Here is an 18726-nt window from a genome sequence, read left to right on the forward strand (position 1 = left end):
ATGTAGGTGCCAGCTCCTGCCCTTCTATAAAGCCTGCCACTTTCCAGGTGTTTAGTTTAAAAACAAAATCAAACCAACCAAACAAAAAACCCAAACCCAAACAATTATATATATATATATATATATATATACACACACACACATAGGGTATCAGTACTGAGTTTCAGGCATGTACCATTTATGCCACTTGCTCATGCACAAACAAAGCAAAGCCAACAGCCACCAGAGCTCAGTGAAGCATGGAAGATGCGTTGACTCTTTATTCTTTCAAAGTTTCACTAAGCAAAGACATATTTTAATATATCCACTTTGAAGTAGTATCAGACATGTCAAAATCTGAAGGGAGTAACTATGTTTTTTTAAACATCTTAATCTTACAACACCAAAAGATTTACTATAGCAATTTAGTACAGCCGGGGATGTGGCCATGGCAGGGTAGGAGAGCTACCAAGGCATGCTCATTTGTTGTCTTTTCCCTTGTGAAATCTGCTCCTGCTTTCTCCAGCACATAGTTTTGCAATGATGTGTTTTTTTCGTGTGGTTTTGTGTTTTGGAGAGTACCCAGACATAGTTGCTGCAAAGAGCAGCTGGTTGCTGGGGCTGTGCAAACACGATAGTTGCTAGGTGGGGTCTCCAGAGCAGAAGTATAAAAGCACTGCAAGCCCTCTGTGCCCTGACTCCTGACTGGGCCATCCTGAAAGTCGTATTTGTGAGGAAGAAGGTAGGTTTCTGTAAATCTTTCCTGCTGTCAGTAAACTTAAAAATTTTAAGAGTTGTACACTAAAGTTGTCAAGTGGCCTGTTGCAGTTTTCTGTATTGGATTTGCTGGCATGGGAAAAAGTGGGTGTGGATGAGAGAATTTATTTCAGATTTTAAATATTTCATGTACAACAGAAGGGTTTGGAAAAATACTGCTTTATTTAACAAATGTGAAGAACTGAAAAAACATAAAATATTCAGAGCAAACTTATTTGGAGCTGACTCATTTGCCTTGGTAGTAGGCTGCTGCAGAAATCTGCACTGGAGTTTCTGGAAACTAATGTACTTTGTGTGGAAACTTAAAAAAAGAAACAGCTGTTAGTTCAACAACAGTTTGCTACTTTGACACTACAGAAGTTGTTGCTTATGAAAGTGATAAAAATGAGGCAAAATAATCTTTTTCACAGACTTGAGGAAAACCCCAGTTTTGTGACTAAGATCTTAGGCAAACTTCATAAGGGCTGTGTCATTGGGGGTTTTTTCTGAAAAATCTTTCCACTGAAATTTCCAAGGAAGAAATTGTTTTCCTCTCCAGGGTTTTCAGTCATATCCAGTAGACTTTCACAAAATAAATTACTGTGTTGGATCTGCTGCCTATTTTTCTGATGGGTTTAAATGATATTAATTTATATCAAGATCCTGGTAACTATCATTGGACAGTAGTCATCTTATACAGTTCATGATGTGGTTAAATAAACATGGAGAAATGTTGTCATTTGCAACAGACTGTAGTGTAAAAGTACAAACAGGCACTTGACATGGAATAGCCAGAAAAAGTATCACACTCTTCTGTAGTGCCTTCTGTATTCACTGTTCTGTAGGTAATTTTTTTTTTTTTCCTGCTCATAGACTTTGTTGAGAGTTTGGAAATAAAGAAAAATATATACCAGAAAGCCATCAGTTTTTCCAGTCCTTTTCAAACTAAATTAGAATAATATTTTGTCTTAATTTATCCCGTCTTGATCTTGGTATTATTTACATGAGCTGTTTTCATTTTAGAGAGGTGTGAGTCGAGCTGGTAAAGACCTCTACCAAGGAACTGTCTGCCTACTGAGATTTCAGTCTTCTTTTTCTGTTGGTAGCCATAGTCCCTGAAAACCACATAAATAATTTTATATGGATGGTGTTTTCTTAACTTTCCAAGACAATTTAGGCACAGTAAGGTCCCAGCTCTCGTGGAGAACCATTGCCTACTTTGACTTGAATTAAAATTACATTAGTTTTTTGCTAGATTGAAATGGATCTGCATGCCAGTGTCCTTATTTTAAAAGGAGCAAAAAAAAATCTTTGTTTTTAAGGTGCAGAATTATTTTACTGTATCTCTAATTTAAATTAGAACAGACAAAAAAGTTTAGAAGCTTAATAAAACAAAGTGGAGGCTTGCAGCCTTCTGTCCTGGTCTGGGTGTGACGGGTGGGAGTGGAAACAGGCAGAAGAAATGGAGATGTTAGCAGTTCTCCCTGGAGCCAGTTCCACCAGCTTCATTCCTGATAAATGTTACTCTATCAACAGCATGGCAGTTTTGGTCCCACCTCTTCTCAGATCTGATGGTGTGAGGCTGAATCTTGTTTCTTAAACAACTATATATTCTATGAAGCTATTAGTCAACAAACATATCTGTACATGTCAGTGCTGGTGACTCAGTGCACCTAGTACAGAAAGTGTAAAGTGTTTTCATCCTGTTGAATATGGCCTTGATGTGTGCTTTTATAAAATGCAGCAGAACTTCTATAGCACTTCATCTGGCCTCATATACCTTTTCTTTCAAGATGAGGTGGGTACAGGAGTCACTATAACAGCTTGATAATATACTGGTTTTAATAGCAAGGTAAATATATTTTTCTGATCCTCAATAAATGTGAGGTGCATCAAAGCAGATCCTTACAACTTCAACAATATTCTGACCATTATTTACCCAGATAAGACCTACTTTAACATATAAATAAGAAGTCATCTTCAGTTTTCTAGCAGCACAGAAAGAGCTGAATTTTGTACCCTTGGGGCTGAGAGAAGTGCACAAAAAGCAAGTTTTCTCAGAGAGTGTAGGTGGCACTTGCTTTGGAGAGTTGGGGGAAGGGTGGATCTGGACTGGATAGCTGGAGGAGGTCTGTGGGAGGTAGCAGCCGCTTTGTTAGCAGATGATTGTGGGATTGAGCTTTATAGTTCTGTTGTGAGGAAAAGGAAAGAAGTAGCTGGGCTTCAGCTACACTGCTTGGTCTTAGGTGTGTGCTACTAAAATTTCTGCTCTTTGGCCTTCCTATGGGACACAGGCCATTTGTAAGGCAAGTGTGTTTGCAACATAAGCAGCATAATTTCTTATACTTGGATGCAAGAACTACATTATACGATCTGTTCCCCAACACTGTGGACCACATTTTGTATCTTCATGCTAGACTTTTCACAGACACAAATTGTCAAGAGACATTACCTTTATTTTATTTGTGCTTTAAAGACAAAACTTCCCTAGAGTTTGCTATGAAAGTGTGTTTGGGGAAGAAAAAAACCAAAACTATTTTGAGCAGACCAAAAGTATTTTATTTGATTAATTAATATTCTTTTTTGCCTCACTATTTCTATGAGCAAACAGAATATTCCTTGCAGCACAATTGTTATAAAGCAACCTATTCATTATTTTTGGGTGTTGAATAACAAATCACGTCACCTTAGAACTTTTTTACCATTCTGCATGGTATCTGGACACAAGAGCTCTAATCTCAGTAGATGATTAGACAAGAATATTTGTTTACCATAGAATCAAGTATTTTGTAAGCTGAATGGACATATCTGATGTGTTAAATAATGGGGAAATGCAGACTTCAATTTGGTTTTGGTGACTGCCCTTGTGAGTCAATGCTAATTTTTACATACTGCCACAGTAGAAATATACTATGAATATACTATGCCATAAGAAAATACTTCAGCTAGGTTGAAGTTCTATTTCTAATACAAAACTTCTGCAAGTAGCTGATGTTGTAGGGGTGAGCAAGCAACTGTGGAGCATTGCATTACTTTGGCAAACATGAATAAAAGTTACCTTGCTTCAAATAGCATAAATAGAACAATAGGTCAGTAACTGCTTGTGAAACTAATCTCTGTGAATAATAGTTCAAAACAAAAGGTTTTGAGAGTGGGAAACCTTGAGTTTCACTGGTGCTGAAAGTGATGAAAAATGTTTTGTAACTTGATGCATCTCTTCCCAGAAACTCTCAACATGGCTATGGTATCAGAATTTCTGAAACAGGCATGGTTCATGGAAAATCAGGAAGAAGAATGTATTGTAAGTATTATCACCTTTTGAGAATATCATCTTTACTTTTAAAAGTGATTAAAAGGCATAAACCACCACATGTCTTTCATATACTCAGCAGAGGAAAACATATGGTAAATCTCAAGCAGAACAGAACTGTTACTCAATTTTATTGTAGCATATAATTCACTCAAAGTTGTCCTCTCTAATGAACCAATCTGATGCACAAATGTGTGAATGTTTAAGAAATGTTCAGATGAGGCATATGGGAAAAACAGAGACTCTTAGCCTTAGGCACAGGAAGTCATGAGTTGGAGTCCAGGAATGTAAAGAAGGAACAAAAGTCATATGTCCTAGGTTTCATATCAAAGAGTCACAGTATGTAGTAAAACATTTCAGATAATTATTAACTCTTCACTGATTAGTAGGGAAGCTTATTGTGGTGAGAAGTCAAGAGTTATTGCATTGATGACATGGAGAATCTTTATGAATAATGAAGTTGGTTCAGACACTGCAGCGACTGTCAAAAAAAGTAGAAAGACACATTGTAGTCACATATGATTCTAAAGAGCTTTTATAATGACAAAATTGAATATATGGGGTAATTTTTAGTAAATAAAATTTTCTTAGATTTTTGTGGATTTTGTAATTTTGACTGTGCAACATTTTGTGCATGAACCTTTTGCTACACAGTCACATCCCCCTTGCACTCCCAAGGCCAAAGGTCATTCTTATATTGCTGGTTACAGATGGTTTCCTACTGCTAGTAGATAATTTTATTACAGAAACCAATATACAACTACTAACTTGATGTGCCTGGGAAACAGGCAGCACACTGATCTATGGGTTTATCACACAAGTCACAAGTGAGTTTTTTTAGAAGTATTCAAGACAGTGCTGTAAGGATGCAGTCCCTCTACTCTCATTCAACTTCTAGTAATATAATTGTGTAGAGAGTTGAACATTTAATTATCAGGCATTAGGAACATTCAAAATTCAATACAAAATGCTGTATGTAAAGCAAGTATCCAGAAGACCTTGACATTTGTCTGGCGTTATTTAACTTCAGTGGCAAAGGGCTTAAAAAAAAATGAAATAATGAGTTGTTGAAAAAAAGGACAGTGCATTGGTGATTCTGGAAAAGGTTAGCTAAACTACCATTTTGGTTTTTTTTAATTAAAAACTCACCATATGTCATACCAAGGGGAATTTTATATAATTATTTATTCTAGGAATTTTGAGACATTTAAAAACTTCTGGAGAATATGGTAATGAGTGTGGCAGTGGTCAGGTAATTCTGCTAGGTTATAAACCCTACCAGTAACTTGATTTTTCTTTCTGCTTACTTAAGACATGTAATCTGTCAGATAGTGGAATTCATAATCCCTAGTTACTCCCAGAGCATTTTACACATTTAGGGAGTGTCCATCTATGTGTGAATTTAGAAAAGGCATCCAGTGGATAATGCCAAGTGTGGCTTAATGTCTCGAGCTTCAAAAAACCTGCGTAACAGTTCTCCACTTCCTTCTAGTATTCAACTTGTCCAAGATCTTGCATGCAATAAGTACGTGTATCCTTAGATATGAGTCAGCTGGTAAGTCACTTTATTGTGAAGCACAGACCACAGTCAGTTTGCATAAGATGAGTAAGGAAGTTAATAGTACTTTGCTCACAGAGCCTGTAGGCTTTAACTGTGGTTTCAGAGCCTTTAAAATTTAGTTGCAACTGCCTAGCATGATGGTTTAGAAGTATTTCCCTGTGGAACCCAACTTTGAGAAATAGGTCTTCAGATGCCTAAAATAATTAATAAAGTGTTCTCTACTTAGTATAAAAAATGTGAAAGGAATAGATGCACCAATGCGTTCCAGTTATGAGTCTGCTTAGTTCTTTGGAGTTAGAAAACTGTGTGTTCCTTGATAGTCCTATAATAGGCAGTCCAAAATGTGTGGTTTATTTAGGCATCTAATGCATCTTTGTAAAAATTGCCTTTTTTTTTTTTTTTTTTTTTTTTTTTTTTCCCTCTTCTGCAGAAAAGTTCAAAAGGTGGCTCTGGAGTACATTCTTCAAAAGGTGGCTCTGGGCAACATCCACAACACCAACAGTTTGATCCATCAGCTGATGTTATTGCTCTGGACAGAGCTATTACGGCAAAGGGTAAAAGGAATAAACATTTAAGCAGCTACATCATGACTCTTCCTTAGGAAATTTTGAGAATAATAAGCAAGAGAGGTGCCTCTGTTTTTAAAAGCTTGGCAATTTCAGACCTTAATAATACATTACAGTTCACTGATATATTGAACGAAGTGTTGTAAAAATTTAATTTCTAGAGATTAAAATCTCTAGAATTTTAATATTGCAACAAAAATATTACAACACACCATACTAATATCTTCTTACTTCATGTCCATAACATTCCTACAAGAGAGTGAATATGATGATAATGTTGTGTATACTTCTATTGCTCTTCTTTCTTTTAATGCAGTTCACATTTGAAGCCTTTTTCAGTTTAGCTTACTGAGATTAAATGAGTATGCCATCTAATTTTTTTTTTTTTTTTTTTTTTTTTTTAGTTATTTTGTAGAGTAAATTCAGCACTCTGAACATTTTAAGAAATTTTAGAACCAACTTTCTCTGTACTATGGGGGTCTGCTTACTGGTATTGTTCACTTCACCGTGCATTGTAAATCAGTAGATGATTAAATTTTTTTCATTGTTTAATCTTTGGTGTGCCAAGAAATCAAAATAAGTATAAGAAATCAAAATAAGCAAGACCACTACAATATTTCCAATATATTTGACATGTTGTTTTTTGGTAACTCATAGGTGTGGATGAAGCTACTATCATTGACATCTTGACTAAAAGAACAAATTATCAGCGCCAGCAGATCAAAGCTGCCTATCAGGAGGCTAAAGGAAAGGTAAAGTATATTCAAGGCAAACTTAAATTTACACCAGGAGTATCAATGTTGCTCATGGCTCAGATGTTACATACCACTTTAGCTTCACATAACAAAGAGCTGCTGTCTTCTGTCTTCCGTAGTTTGTGAAAATCATGACAGAATGCTAATAAACTGTATTGCCAATGCTGAGACTTCAAATATGGAAGCTACTCTTTTTAATTAAAAACACACAAAAAAATGGAGTTCTGAGTTTCTATCCTTTTGAGTACCCTAGATCCTTTAAGTCCCAAAAATCCCAAAAATTCTGTAAATTCAGAATTTTCACTGCCACCTGTGAGACAGTCTGCTGAGAGAAAGTGAGAGGCAGATAACTTGGACATGGAGACAACTCTGAATATTTAAGTCCAGATAGAGTACTATGTAATACAAGAAAGTTGTAGGACTGCTAGGCTGTTCCACAAATATACCAATAGTGGCATAGGGATAGGTGTATAGGCAAGTAAGTGTTCTACCTCTGCAGGATAAAACTTCTGGTTTGAGAAGCTTGGAAATTGCTGAATATTGCTGGAAAATATCTTAATTGCTTTTTGTCTCTATGAGAGTTTTTCTCCAGTTGAACCTATAACTCTAAATTGAGATTATAATTAGACATTTAGCATACAAGCTACTGTTTCCTCCTTGAAGAGAGATTTCCTGAATAGGGTGTGAAAGCACTCCTGAATAATTACTGTAAAATATACTTACTGTAAAACCCTGACATTTTGATTAACATAAAAGAGACAAATATTTCTAATGGGTCTTCATAATTCTGTCTGGTAGTTAAAGGATTGATGAGTAAGATTTATCGGAGATCAGACTTTGGCCTGCAGCTGAGAAGCATCTTACTACTATTTATTAGTTTAGACTGTTTCTTTCTGTCACAGAGTCTGGAGGAATCCTTGAAAAAGGTTCTGAAAAGCCACCTGGAAGATGTTGTTGTGGCTCTGCTCAAAACTCCAGCTCAGTTTGATGCTGAAGAATTAAGAGCCGCTATGAAGGTAAGGCAACAGCTTCTGAGAAAAACTGGCCTATGGATCACAGTTATCAGGGCCTCTAAATGATGCTGTCTTAATTTTTAATCCCACTTTGCACAGTAACTCTGTACTGGTAATCCGGATTCTGAGAACCATACCCAACAGTCTCTACTGAGTTTCAGGACTGGAGAAGATTGGTTAAAAACAGTATTCTTTTGTGAGAATTTAATTTCTGCCTTCTTAAAACTGGTTGCTATTGTGGTGATAGGAAGCCTTAGAGTTTGCATACACATCTATGTAAGAGAAAGCAAAGGGGAAGGGCATATTTTTCTTCATAAATTTTACTTTCATGTCTTTTATCTGCACCGCTTTTTCCTTTTAGTTCTTATTTTGGGTACTGGTGATATTAGATGTGAAAAAAATTCTAAAAGAGCTGAAATAACACTATTGTATGGGAGCACAATGTTCCTCATTTATCTTCCTTCTTCCACATGGAAGACAAGTCCATAATTTTCATTTTATTGCTGGTCCTTTAAATTTTAGGTTTGTTGTATAAAATAACATTTCTAAAAAATCAATTATTTTTTTAGGGGCTTGGGACTGATGAGGATACCTTAATCGAGATTCTGGCCTCAAGAAACAACAGAGAGATCCGAGAAGCCAGCAGATACTACAAAGAAGGTAATTTAGAGAAAGGAAGAAAGAAGTATTAATGAGATGGCTCTGTAGCAGATACAATATGAGAAGCAGAGATTAAGCTGTAGAAGGCAAATTAAGTTTCTCATAAAATTGAAACAGAGTTGCAGAGGATGCGTCACACTGACTTTTGACCTATGTACATCCCAATGCAGAGGTAAAAGACACATTGTCACCATAAGAACTGCAGATCTCAAAACCTAGCTGCTTCTGTTGTTCCTAAACTTTGGATTACCACCTAAAATCTTATTAGGCTTAAAAAGAAGCTTATTGAGAGAGTAATACAGATAAGATTAACAGTTGGAGCAACAAGTGAACTAAAAGCAGTCTTTGAAGAGGTAACTGAAATGTAAAGTGGTCTTGCTCATATATGTAGTTTACTGTAGTCAGTCAGTGTTGTCTGATTAAATAATGTTTTATGAGATTATGGACTATATTTTTCAACAGACTTCCATTCATATGGTTAGTTAGAAGGCAAAATGTTTTGTGATTGAGTTCAGTTCTAGCTAGAAATAAGAATGAAAGACAAATGGCTCAGAAGAAGTGCAAGGTTTTCCTTTTACACAGGCAGGAGCCCAAGACAATGCCACCCACAAAGCCACAGAGAAGGACTTTTGCAGATTTTGCAGATTTTGGCTTTGGCCTGCAATTTCACAGAACATCTCAGGGATTAGAGGGCATGTTACAAATATATCCACGCTCTTTGAGCTAAATGAGAGAAAAAAAGAAAATTGCATTTCTAGTGGACATTTTAAAGTTCAAAATGAAGAAAAATCTGAAAAAAACATGCATTCATAGAAAAGCTTGGGTTAGGAGGGACCTTTAGAGAGTATCCAGTCAACGTATTTGATAACTATGAAACAAACAATGAATCTTCTTCTGTTGATTTCAGTGCTGAAGAGAGATTTGACGCAAGACATTATCTCTGACACATCTGGGGATTTTCAGAAGGCTTTGGTTGCTCTAGCCAAGGTACGTGCTTAAGCATTTTGAATGACACTACCCATAATAAAAAAATTCATGTTGTCAAGACAGTTCCAGAGAAAGCCATGCAATAATTAAGACTTTAGCTACCAATTCTTTCCTTGCTCTTTTTTTTTTTTTTTTTTTTTTTTTTTTATTTACATATCTTCCACAGTATGAAATAGTTCTTAACAAGCTATGTGAGATTTTATCTCTAAATTTTAAAACCCAGTGATGTTTACTACTTATCAGTTTTACTTTTAAGTCTTGTGTTCTGTAATAACTCTCTGTAAACACTTGAAAAAACAACAGGATATTGTTATGTCAATTGACTAAAAATAGGAAAAAAGCAAATCTGTACAATTAAAGAAGCAAAACTTCTGAATCACTTTTAAGGTATGTTTCTAGCATTTAGGTAAAGGGACAAGGACAGAGAGCTAACAAATAGACCAAGTGATTTGTGAATTTATGTTTAAAAGCAGGTGAGTTTAAACACTGGAGCCGCTCTTACAAGCCCTTACAAGCCCCTTACAAAAATGCATAAGTATATGATTCCATGATTATTGAGTATGTGTATCTGAAGCTTGTACATTCTTGATGGATTATTTTTTATTAACATCCACATAGGTCAATTTGATTTTCACTTTTTTGGTTCAAACTGACTTGAAAAGTCTATTGAATGGCCATCAGGGAAAACGTCACATCTTCCAAGCCTTCCAAGCCTTCACATATTCCATATTACAAAACAATACATAGAGGGTTTTAATGTAAGGCTTCAGAAAGAAGTTATTGGTGGTCTTAGAATACAACAGCTTTATTCACAGAATGATTAAAATTACTGTGTCTATCTGCAAATATGTATTATGTTATGTATGAGAATGGTAGGTGGGAACTCTAAAATGCTGACTTTTGGTGAACTGAGTGCTTGTGAGTACCATTGAAATATTATTTATTTATTTATTTATTTAGGGTGACCGATGTGAAGATGTTCATGTGAATGATGACCTTGCTGACAATGATGCCAGGGTAAGATCATACTTGACTCTTAGCAGAGCTTCTTCATCTGTCTTACTTGAGGTTGCAAACTCTGGCTGCAAATATTCTACTTGAATCTTCTACGTTGCAGACATATTAGAGATTTGTATTATGTAGAGATCTTTTCTGAGGGGATAATATTTTACAGAGTTCATGTAAGCTTTGTTATCTGAAGGAAATTAAATCTTCACCTTATGTCTAGCTTTGATACAATCTTCCTTCAGTTTATAACACAGTTCTTGAACTCAGAGACAAGAGTACCTATGTATACGGAGAACCAGATACCATAGCTTGATGAGGGTGAAGACTGGATTTTGTTAGCTATACCAATAGCTTCAGAGTAGAGAGATGTTCAAGATTATTGGCTAAACCTAACAGTAATTTTCTGACTAATTCTAAAATAAACATCTGATTTTATTCTTCCTTATTGCTTCCACCATTAATGTGACTATTTTTATTAAAATGTTGATAAACCTTAACAGTTTTTTTTGAGTTTTCACCTATAAAATCTTAGATTACTGTTACAATTTAAATGTAGATTGACTTTAAATTGATTTTTTTAAAGTCCCACTATGGAAGGGCCAGCAAGCAATCCTGCTTTTACTCCTGCTACATAAGAAGTTTAGTTTTGTAGTCAGCCCTAAATATGAAAGGACAGTGAATTAATAGCCTGACTAAGCTCAAAAGTTCCATATTGATTCTCCTGGTGCAGAGGCAGGTTTTTTTAAATCTTGCATCTCTGTGAAGGTCTTTATTACTTCTAGAGAGGTTGGAGGAGGTGAGGGAAATGATGGAGATTCATTCACTTCTTACTTTTCATTAAAGTCACTCCTGTGACTCCTGTTCTTAATGCCTAGACTCCTCCTTCACATTCGTCCAGTTAATATCAGTGAAAATTTTGTTTATCTGAAGAAAGGTTGCTGGTCCCATGTTTCTTCTAAGCATATCATGGCATATGACACATATCTTCTTTCAAGAGTGTAATTTACCCAGTATAGCTCAACGGTGATCATATAATGTCTGAAGATATATTTTGTAGCTTCATAGTGTTCTCTAGCTACTATTATAACATCAGTGAAGTAGGAAGTATTACTTGATAGAGCTAAAGTTTTTTTACAGGTTGTGTAAAGGGCTGTTGTTCATTACTGAAAAGCAATGGCCTGCCTTCGTCTGGTAGCCTCAGAAGTACAGTAGTTCTGTGTGTATTTTACTATGCTGATGTTAATTTTACTACTTTATTTTCCTGACAGAAAAAAAATTATTTCTTTATTTTCTATGACAGGCCCTGTATGAAGCAGGAGAGAAAAAGAAAGGAACAGATATTAATGTGTTTGTTACTATTCTTACTGCAAGAAGCTACCCACATCTCCGAAGAGGTAGGTTGGATTAAACTTTTTGCTTCATGGGAATTGTATGTTGAACATGGCCAGCTGCTGGAGTCAGGCAGATAAAGATTATCAAGGCATGACTCTGACTGCTACAAAGGTCTTTGTTAATTGGACATATGCTTAATGACCAAGAAAGCAGTTGGCAGCATGGATGCCACATTAGTAATGAGCAATATTGCTTGGATTGTTAACAGAACTATTACTCCAAAGTCTCACACAGCTAGTGATCACAATGCTGAGGGATAAGTGTGGCAGGGTTTCTGAATGCTTCCCAACATGACCTTGCTCCTCAGCCAGTTTTCCCTGGGTGAAGAGTCATCACCTAATGTCACAGGCCCAAGTGGAGTCATTGGACTGTCCCTGTACCTATCAGTGGAAACACAAATCCTACCATCCTAAAGAAGTCCTATTCTTTATGCTGATTCCATCAGTCTATTCTGCCCACAAGGTTGCAGCAATGTACACAGAATAAGGCACAGTCACTGAAGGAAGAACGCTATACTTTCATCACTGTTCACTGAGTTTTATTCCCTGGCTTAGTCTTCCAGAAGTACACCAAATACAGCAAGCATGACATGAACAAAGTACTGGATTTGGAGCTGAAAGGGGATATTGAGAACTGCCTGACCGCCCTTGGTAAGTGGTCTTACAGATTGTAATGTAGAGTGTTTTCTGAGCATTTGAAAGCCTACCTTTATTTCTCTCATACTTGCTCTGATAGGAAGCCATTGTGGGCTTCATTGAGAAACTTGCTAAATAATACTTTGGAAAATGTAGTCTGAACATAAATGTTTAGTTGAGTTATTAAAGTCAGTTAAAGCCAATGAATGAGTAGAAATATCTCTCCTGATTAGTAAAAAGGTCTTTCAAGGAGAACAGATGTGTTGTCAACACAATATCTTCATGGAAAGTCAATATGACAATATGACAAAACAAGTTGTCAGAACAGGCATAATATATATCAAAAAAACAATACTTTGAGCTTGTCTTCAAGAAACAATAATCAAACTCAATCTTATCTAAATTTTGGGTTTCAAAGACAATTACAATAAATTAGTATTAAAAATACAAAAATTTCTTTTTGCAGTTTTGATCAAGAAAGTGATTCTTACAAGGTTTACCATACAAATGTATATTAAGGCCCTTTATGAATAATAAGGTGAGGCAATGACTCACTAAATCACTCTTATAAGTGGATCAAGGATGAAAAAAAAATCAGACGACCATCTTGTTCTCAGTTTTTGTATCACAGTCAAGTATACCTAATATAAGGGGACGAGTCCCATCAGATCTCTCTTAAGAATCACTCGATTTACAAAACATCAGATCATAACCTTTCGCTCTGCTGTGGAAGACACAAAGGCTTTCACATTTTTCTTCTTGGAAACTGAACCTTTCTTAATTTTGTGGTAGTAAACGAGGGAGCCCAGTCTTGTAACTTCTTCCCTGACTGAATTGTTTTCTGAATAGACAGAAGAAAGGAACTGTTACATGCTTTGATGACAGGTAACAAAGAAGTACATGAACAAAATATGCTGGTAAAACTGCTAAAACACTAAAACTTCTTTTGAAGAGTTTTTGGGGTTTTTTGTGTTTTTTGTTACTTGTGACTTGTAGAACACATATGACCTTATTTCACTGTTTCATTACAGTGAAGTGTGCCACGAGCAAGCCAGCTTACTTTGCTGAAAAACTGCACTTGGCGATGAAGGTAACCTGAAGAAAGAACTTCTCTTTATAAACATAAAGAGCTTTGTAGGATGAAAAATAACAAGCTAGCTAGAACTCTCTAAGCCCTTTGTGTGAGAGAAAAAGGACTGCAGAAAAAAGTTCAATGTATATCTTTCTCACCCTCTTCTCTTTCCTTTGCAACCACTGAGTTTCTTTCCATAGAAGGAGCTGTCTGTTTGCTATTGAGGGTTCAAAAAAGCATCTGTTCACCTACACATATATTTTTTACTCTCGACAGAGACAGACATCTTACTGGAACTTCTCATTTTTTTAATGAAATCCCAAAACATTAGTGAAAAGTAAATAGGAAAGCAATTACAATCTGGACAAGAACCTCGTAGAGCCCAATTTTTGACAACTAAATCATAGTCCTTCTGGAGAATTTGGAACCTTAGTTGAGTGTGGCAGATAGAGATCCCAAAATACGCCTGTATGCAGATATTTTCATAACATCTGTGACTTAATTAGGACCAGTATGTGAAAAATTGAGTGACTCACCATGAAAATTCAGTTCATTGAACTCCTAAAAATAAATTAAATTGATAAATAAAAAACCAAACAATGAAATTTAGGTTGTCTCTGGTGCATAGCAAACACAGTGAATGACATGTTTCCTTTCAGAAAACAGCTAAAAGAAATGTGTGTAAAAGAAATCCAGGGGTGGAGGTAGTCTGACGCGAATTGTGTTTATAGGGAAGAGAAGGGCAATATAAAAGGATACCCTCATGAGAACTGTTAAAGGAATAGAATGTGAGCTCTGCAAGCCCACTAAGAAATCTGATGAATCAACACACAGAACCTTGATTTAAGATGTTTTAGGTTTTGTTGTTTTTATTTTATTTTATTTTATTTTATTTTATTTTATTTTATTTTATTTTATTTTATTTATTTTATTTTATTTTATTTTATTTTATTTTATTTCTTCTTTCTTTTTCCTAATAACAGGGCCTTGGGACACGGCACAAAGAGCTGATCAGAATCATGGTTTCACGCCATGAAGTGGATATGAATGAGATTAAAGGTTACTACAAGAAGCTATATGGCATCTCTCTCCGCCAAGCCATTATGGTAAGTTTTCTCTCAGATGGTGTATGAAATGTAAAACAATCAAATGACTTTGGAAGATCAGCAAGGGTTTGTTAACCATTTCTCTGTCACCAGTCTGCCCTGAGTAACTCACTCTAGCTGAGTAACTCAGGTTCCCAACGACCCCCATGGTGGTAGAAATAATTAATTTCCTGGGGTAATGTTTCTGTCAGAAAAACTATGCAATGTGTCAGTAGTGGTAAGGTCACAGGATAGCATCTTACTGTAAAACCCAATAATTGAATGGAGACTAAAGTGTCTCACAAGTTCCTGTGCTTGATAAGACAAAAGGTACTTTGGCAGGAGAGTAGAAATTTTTACACTGACAGCTCCATGGGAGATATTTCATGCAACCTGTCTATTGGCTTTTAACACTGCAGGCACTTCTGTACATGTCACGTTAATTTGAAATTTATTTGGCCTGCTTTCCAGGAGACTTAAATAAAAATAACCTCTTAAAGATGACAGACTACCCAATGTATTCTCCAGAAAATTAAAACCAAGAAAACTAAGCTGGGAAAGCAGCTTTGTTCAGGCTAGGAGGCAATGCTAGATAATAAATAAAACCAAACCAAACCAAACCAAACCAAAAAAAAACTACTTTTTCAGCTAGGTGCCAAAGATCACTTTTATTCTTCTACATGAGTGTGTGATCTCTAGTTTAGTATGTAATTACATCACCTCATTGTGTTCCAAAGTCATGATAGCATGTAAAAGGCTTGACGTATAGCTTGGTTACACTAAATTATTCATATGTGTCTAGAAAGAACATTACATTTGAGAAAAAAATAGCATGAAATAATTACAATGCATATTTAATCCATATTATACACTTTTCCTCAGTTAAATAAGTATAGTCTTCTGGTGAACTGAATATCACTGTACCGTTAGCCTGTGTTTGAGATAATCCTATATACAATGTGCATAGTGTAATACTGGATATCATTGGTGAAGGCAAGAGCTATTACTTTATCTGGAGAACAAAAGCTAAAGTTCCTGGGTGGACAGTTCTTCTTTATTTTTGGAATGAGACTGTCCAGAATTTTAATTAGTCACATCTACCACTGATTCAAGTCAGTGATGGTATTCAGTTAAAGCTCAGTCTATGGTTAACACATACGTATTATCAGGTGATTAAGTTACTTATTTGCAGGTTTGATGTTTGGAACATGTATATTGAATACTTACTGAAATTTATTTCACCTTAGACTAACAATTGTCATTTTTTGTACTTAAATTGACAGGATGAACTCAAAGGGGATTATGAAACCATCCTGGTGGCTTTATGTGGAAGTGATAACTAAGTTTCATATTCCTGAAACGTGCTCAAGCCTTCTTTCTGGAAATCTTTATATTTGCCTCAGCTGTCTATATAAAATACAGGCTTACACAGTGAGATTTTTGCAATTGTATGTGTTATGTCAAAAATCGCTAACCTGGTATGTATTTTTTTCTGAATGGCATAAATATTTCTCTGGGCCATTATTTATCCAAAGTTAGAGAAGGCCCCCAGTTTTCTATTTGCTTGATTAATCTTGAAAAAGCCAAAGTTTTAACCTAAGCAAAGTAAATAAATTTTTAAAAATAAAAAATGAATCTGTGTAGAACCTTGTATGTTCCTTGGTGCTTTTCTGCATTTAATTTCAAGCTTTCTGCATACAGTGTACAAGAGAAAAATCAGTAAATGACTGAAGTAATCATAAAGCAATGGAACAGCATCACACACTATAGGTGAATCTGTACTTTTCAATTTCCTTTCAGCTAGAGTTAATGTCTGCCAGATGTAAGAAAAGTAACTAGCGATAACTTCTTTAAAAATGAACACCAGAAAATAACTAGCAACATCTCTGTGTTGTTCTTTTTCTGCTAAATTCCAGAGGAAAAAAATATAAAAGAAAAGAGAAAAGAGAAAAGAAATGAAAAAATTATTCATAGCCCATGCTGGACTTTCATTTTTTTCCTGATGAGTAGTATAAATTTTTTATATTGCTTAAAGTCAGAAAACTACTACCAATAGGTCTATTTTGGACAGAGTTCATGCTTGGCATTACTGTCCCAATTGTGCCACATGCTGTACAAATGAGGTAATACAGTGCTCAAGTGCAAGGGTAGAAAGAAACACTACTTGGCTCTTCTTTACATGCAGACACTGCTCATCTTAGTTACGGCAGCCTCCGATGACTCTTTTAAAAAAGAGCATGCTAAAGTATAGGGAAATAAAAGGTCATCTTATCTAATTCATGTTAAAAATTGCAGGTCTTTTTGTCTTCATGTCAGGATGATCTAGTAGAACTAGGTGTTGGGAGCAGGAGAAGTCTTATCCTAGAAGAAAAATTGACATTGCTAGAGCTGTAATTGACATTGCTAGAGCTGTGTGCCTTCCATGGGGCTGAGTTCTGATCTGTACCAATTGTTTTCCAATATCTCATTTTCCATAGTTTACTTTGTTGCTAGTAATCACTGTCCCTATAGGGTAATTGGAATAGAGAGATTCTGTCCAAAAAATTATGGGATATCGTATATATGATAGTAGTCTATTAGAACAGAAGAAGCAAACTGGCATAAGCACATAGATTGGGTGCTGAGGGTTCTGTTTGATCAAAAGACAAACATCAGAGTAAAGAAAACCAAACCATCTCATATGTTTTGAGTTTGTCAGTAGCAGAAGATGCATTCTTTTAAGAAGCAGGTATCAGGAGAATCCAATTCTGCAGTTCTTGAGTCTGAGTAATTATGAGTTGGATAGGTCAATTGTCACAGTCAAAGTTGATTGGAAGGAAAGTTTAACTTTGCTGAATGTGAAATAAAGATAGTATCTTGATTTTTTACTAGCCCCCCCCCCCCTTACTTCCTTTCTCACTAAAGAATATAGATAGAAGAAAAAATTAGTTTCCTTCTGAAATTTGGTGATAATCATATACATTGTGATAATATGCATATAAATATATCTTTTCACTCATATTTCTATATATAAAGCACATATGATTTACTAAACTTTTTGGCATGGTTAACAACCTCTTAAAAGTGAAAAAAGCATCAATGTATTTTAAGATATTACCTCTGTTGTTGGCTAGATCCTTGAAGAAACAAACAAAAAAACCAGAACATACCTACACTCAGTGGATAGATCATAACTAATAAACTTGTAGCCAGTACATTATTAGGCCTAATCATGAAACTCTTATTTCAACACTTTAGCCGTTATGAAGGCAAGAGCAGCTGTAGCTATGAAAAGGGAAAGAATCTGATTTCGTCAGCAGAGGTGTTGTTTTTCAAGAGTTATGCTCATCATAAAAGACAAAGGTGCAAAAAAAAATCAAAAAGCTGTAAGAGGAATTTAAAAATTACTTCCAATTACAGATGAAGGAATGACTGAAAAACTAAATTTCTTTGAAGCAATCTTTCTTTTTGATTGAGCTTGAGAGGGTCTCATCAGCAGCATGTTCTTTGTAAAAGCCCAGTCTGGCCCACTTCATAGCGTGAACAAGTAAGCACCTAGCATTTTCATTTAAGAGTAAAGGACATGACACGAAGTTAAGCATATTAGTAGAAAATTGGTGGTTGTTTGATTATGAGTTTTGCAGGACTGTGAAACAGAATGAAATTATTAGTGAACACTGAGGCATTCTAGACAGCTATCCTGATTTCAAGATAATTCAGTACGGCTTTATGTGCATTCTTGCTATAGGCAAGAGTAGCTGCAATTTATAGTATTCTGTTTGTATCTATTTCTACAAATGCAAATGCTTCTGCTTTTGAATAGGAAGAATTGGGGGAGATCCGTATGGTGGTGTGTTAATGAGGAGTCACAGCTTTACTACTACTGCAATCCAGCAAAATCTCTCTTTAATTTTTTTGGTTTCTAAATCTGCTTATATGGATGTTTCACAGCTGTCTTCAATATTGTG

General features: G+C 35.5%; 1 protein-coding gene across 1 annotated transcript; it reads left to right on the plus strand.

The window, feature by feature from the left end:
• Nucleotides 1–568: 568 nt before the first annotated feature.
• ANXA1 (annexin A1) lies at nucleotides 569–16425 on the plus strand. The gene is made up of 13 exons (XM_071730488.1): nucleotides 569–721; nucleotides 3960–4036; nucleotides 6037–6160; nucleotides 6830–6924; nucleotides 7830–7943; nucleotides 8510–8600; nucleotides 9508–9587; nucleotides 10548–10604; nucleotides 11896–11989; nucleotides 12542–12637; nucleotides 13654–13712; nucleotides 14678–14800; nucleotides 16063–16425. The coding sequence occupies exons 2-13, from the start codon at nucleotides 3971–3973 to the stop codon at nucleotides 16120–16122; spliced, it is 1059 nt and encodes a 352-aa protein (XP_071586589.1). The 5' UTR covers nucleotides 569–721; nucleotides 3960–3970; the 3' UTR covers nucleotides 16123–16425.
• The last annotated feature ends 2301 nt before the right edge of the window (nucleotides 16426–18726 follow it).

Source organism: Heliangelus exortis, chromosome Z (assembly GCF_036169615.1).
Source record: "Heliangelus exortis chromosome Z, bHelExo1.hap1, whole genome shotgun sequence".
NCBI lineage: Eukaryota > Metazoa > Chordata > Aves > Apodiformes > Trochilidae > Heliangelus > Heliangelus exortis.

What these genes read in the sequence shown, in the direction of transcription:
- ANXA1 (XM_071730488.1), top strand. Translation starts at nt 3,971, where the DNA reads ATGGCTATGGTATCAGAATTTCTGAAACAGGCATGGTTCATGGAAAAT. An exon ending in ATCAGGAAGAAGAATGTATT is followed by an intron (nt 4,037 to 6,036) that starts GTAAGTATTATC and finishes CCTCTTCTGCAG; the next exon opens with AAAAGTTCAAAAGGTGGCTC. An exon ending in AACTGCACTTGGCGATGAAG is followed by an intron (nt 13,713 to 14,677) that starts GTAACCTGAAGA and finishes TCCTAATAACAG; the next exon opens with GGCCTTGGGACACGGCACAA.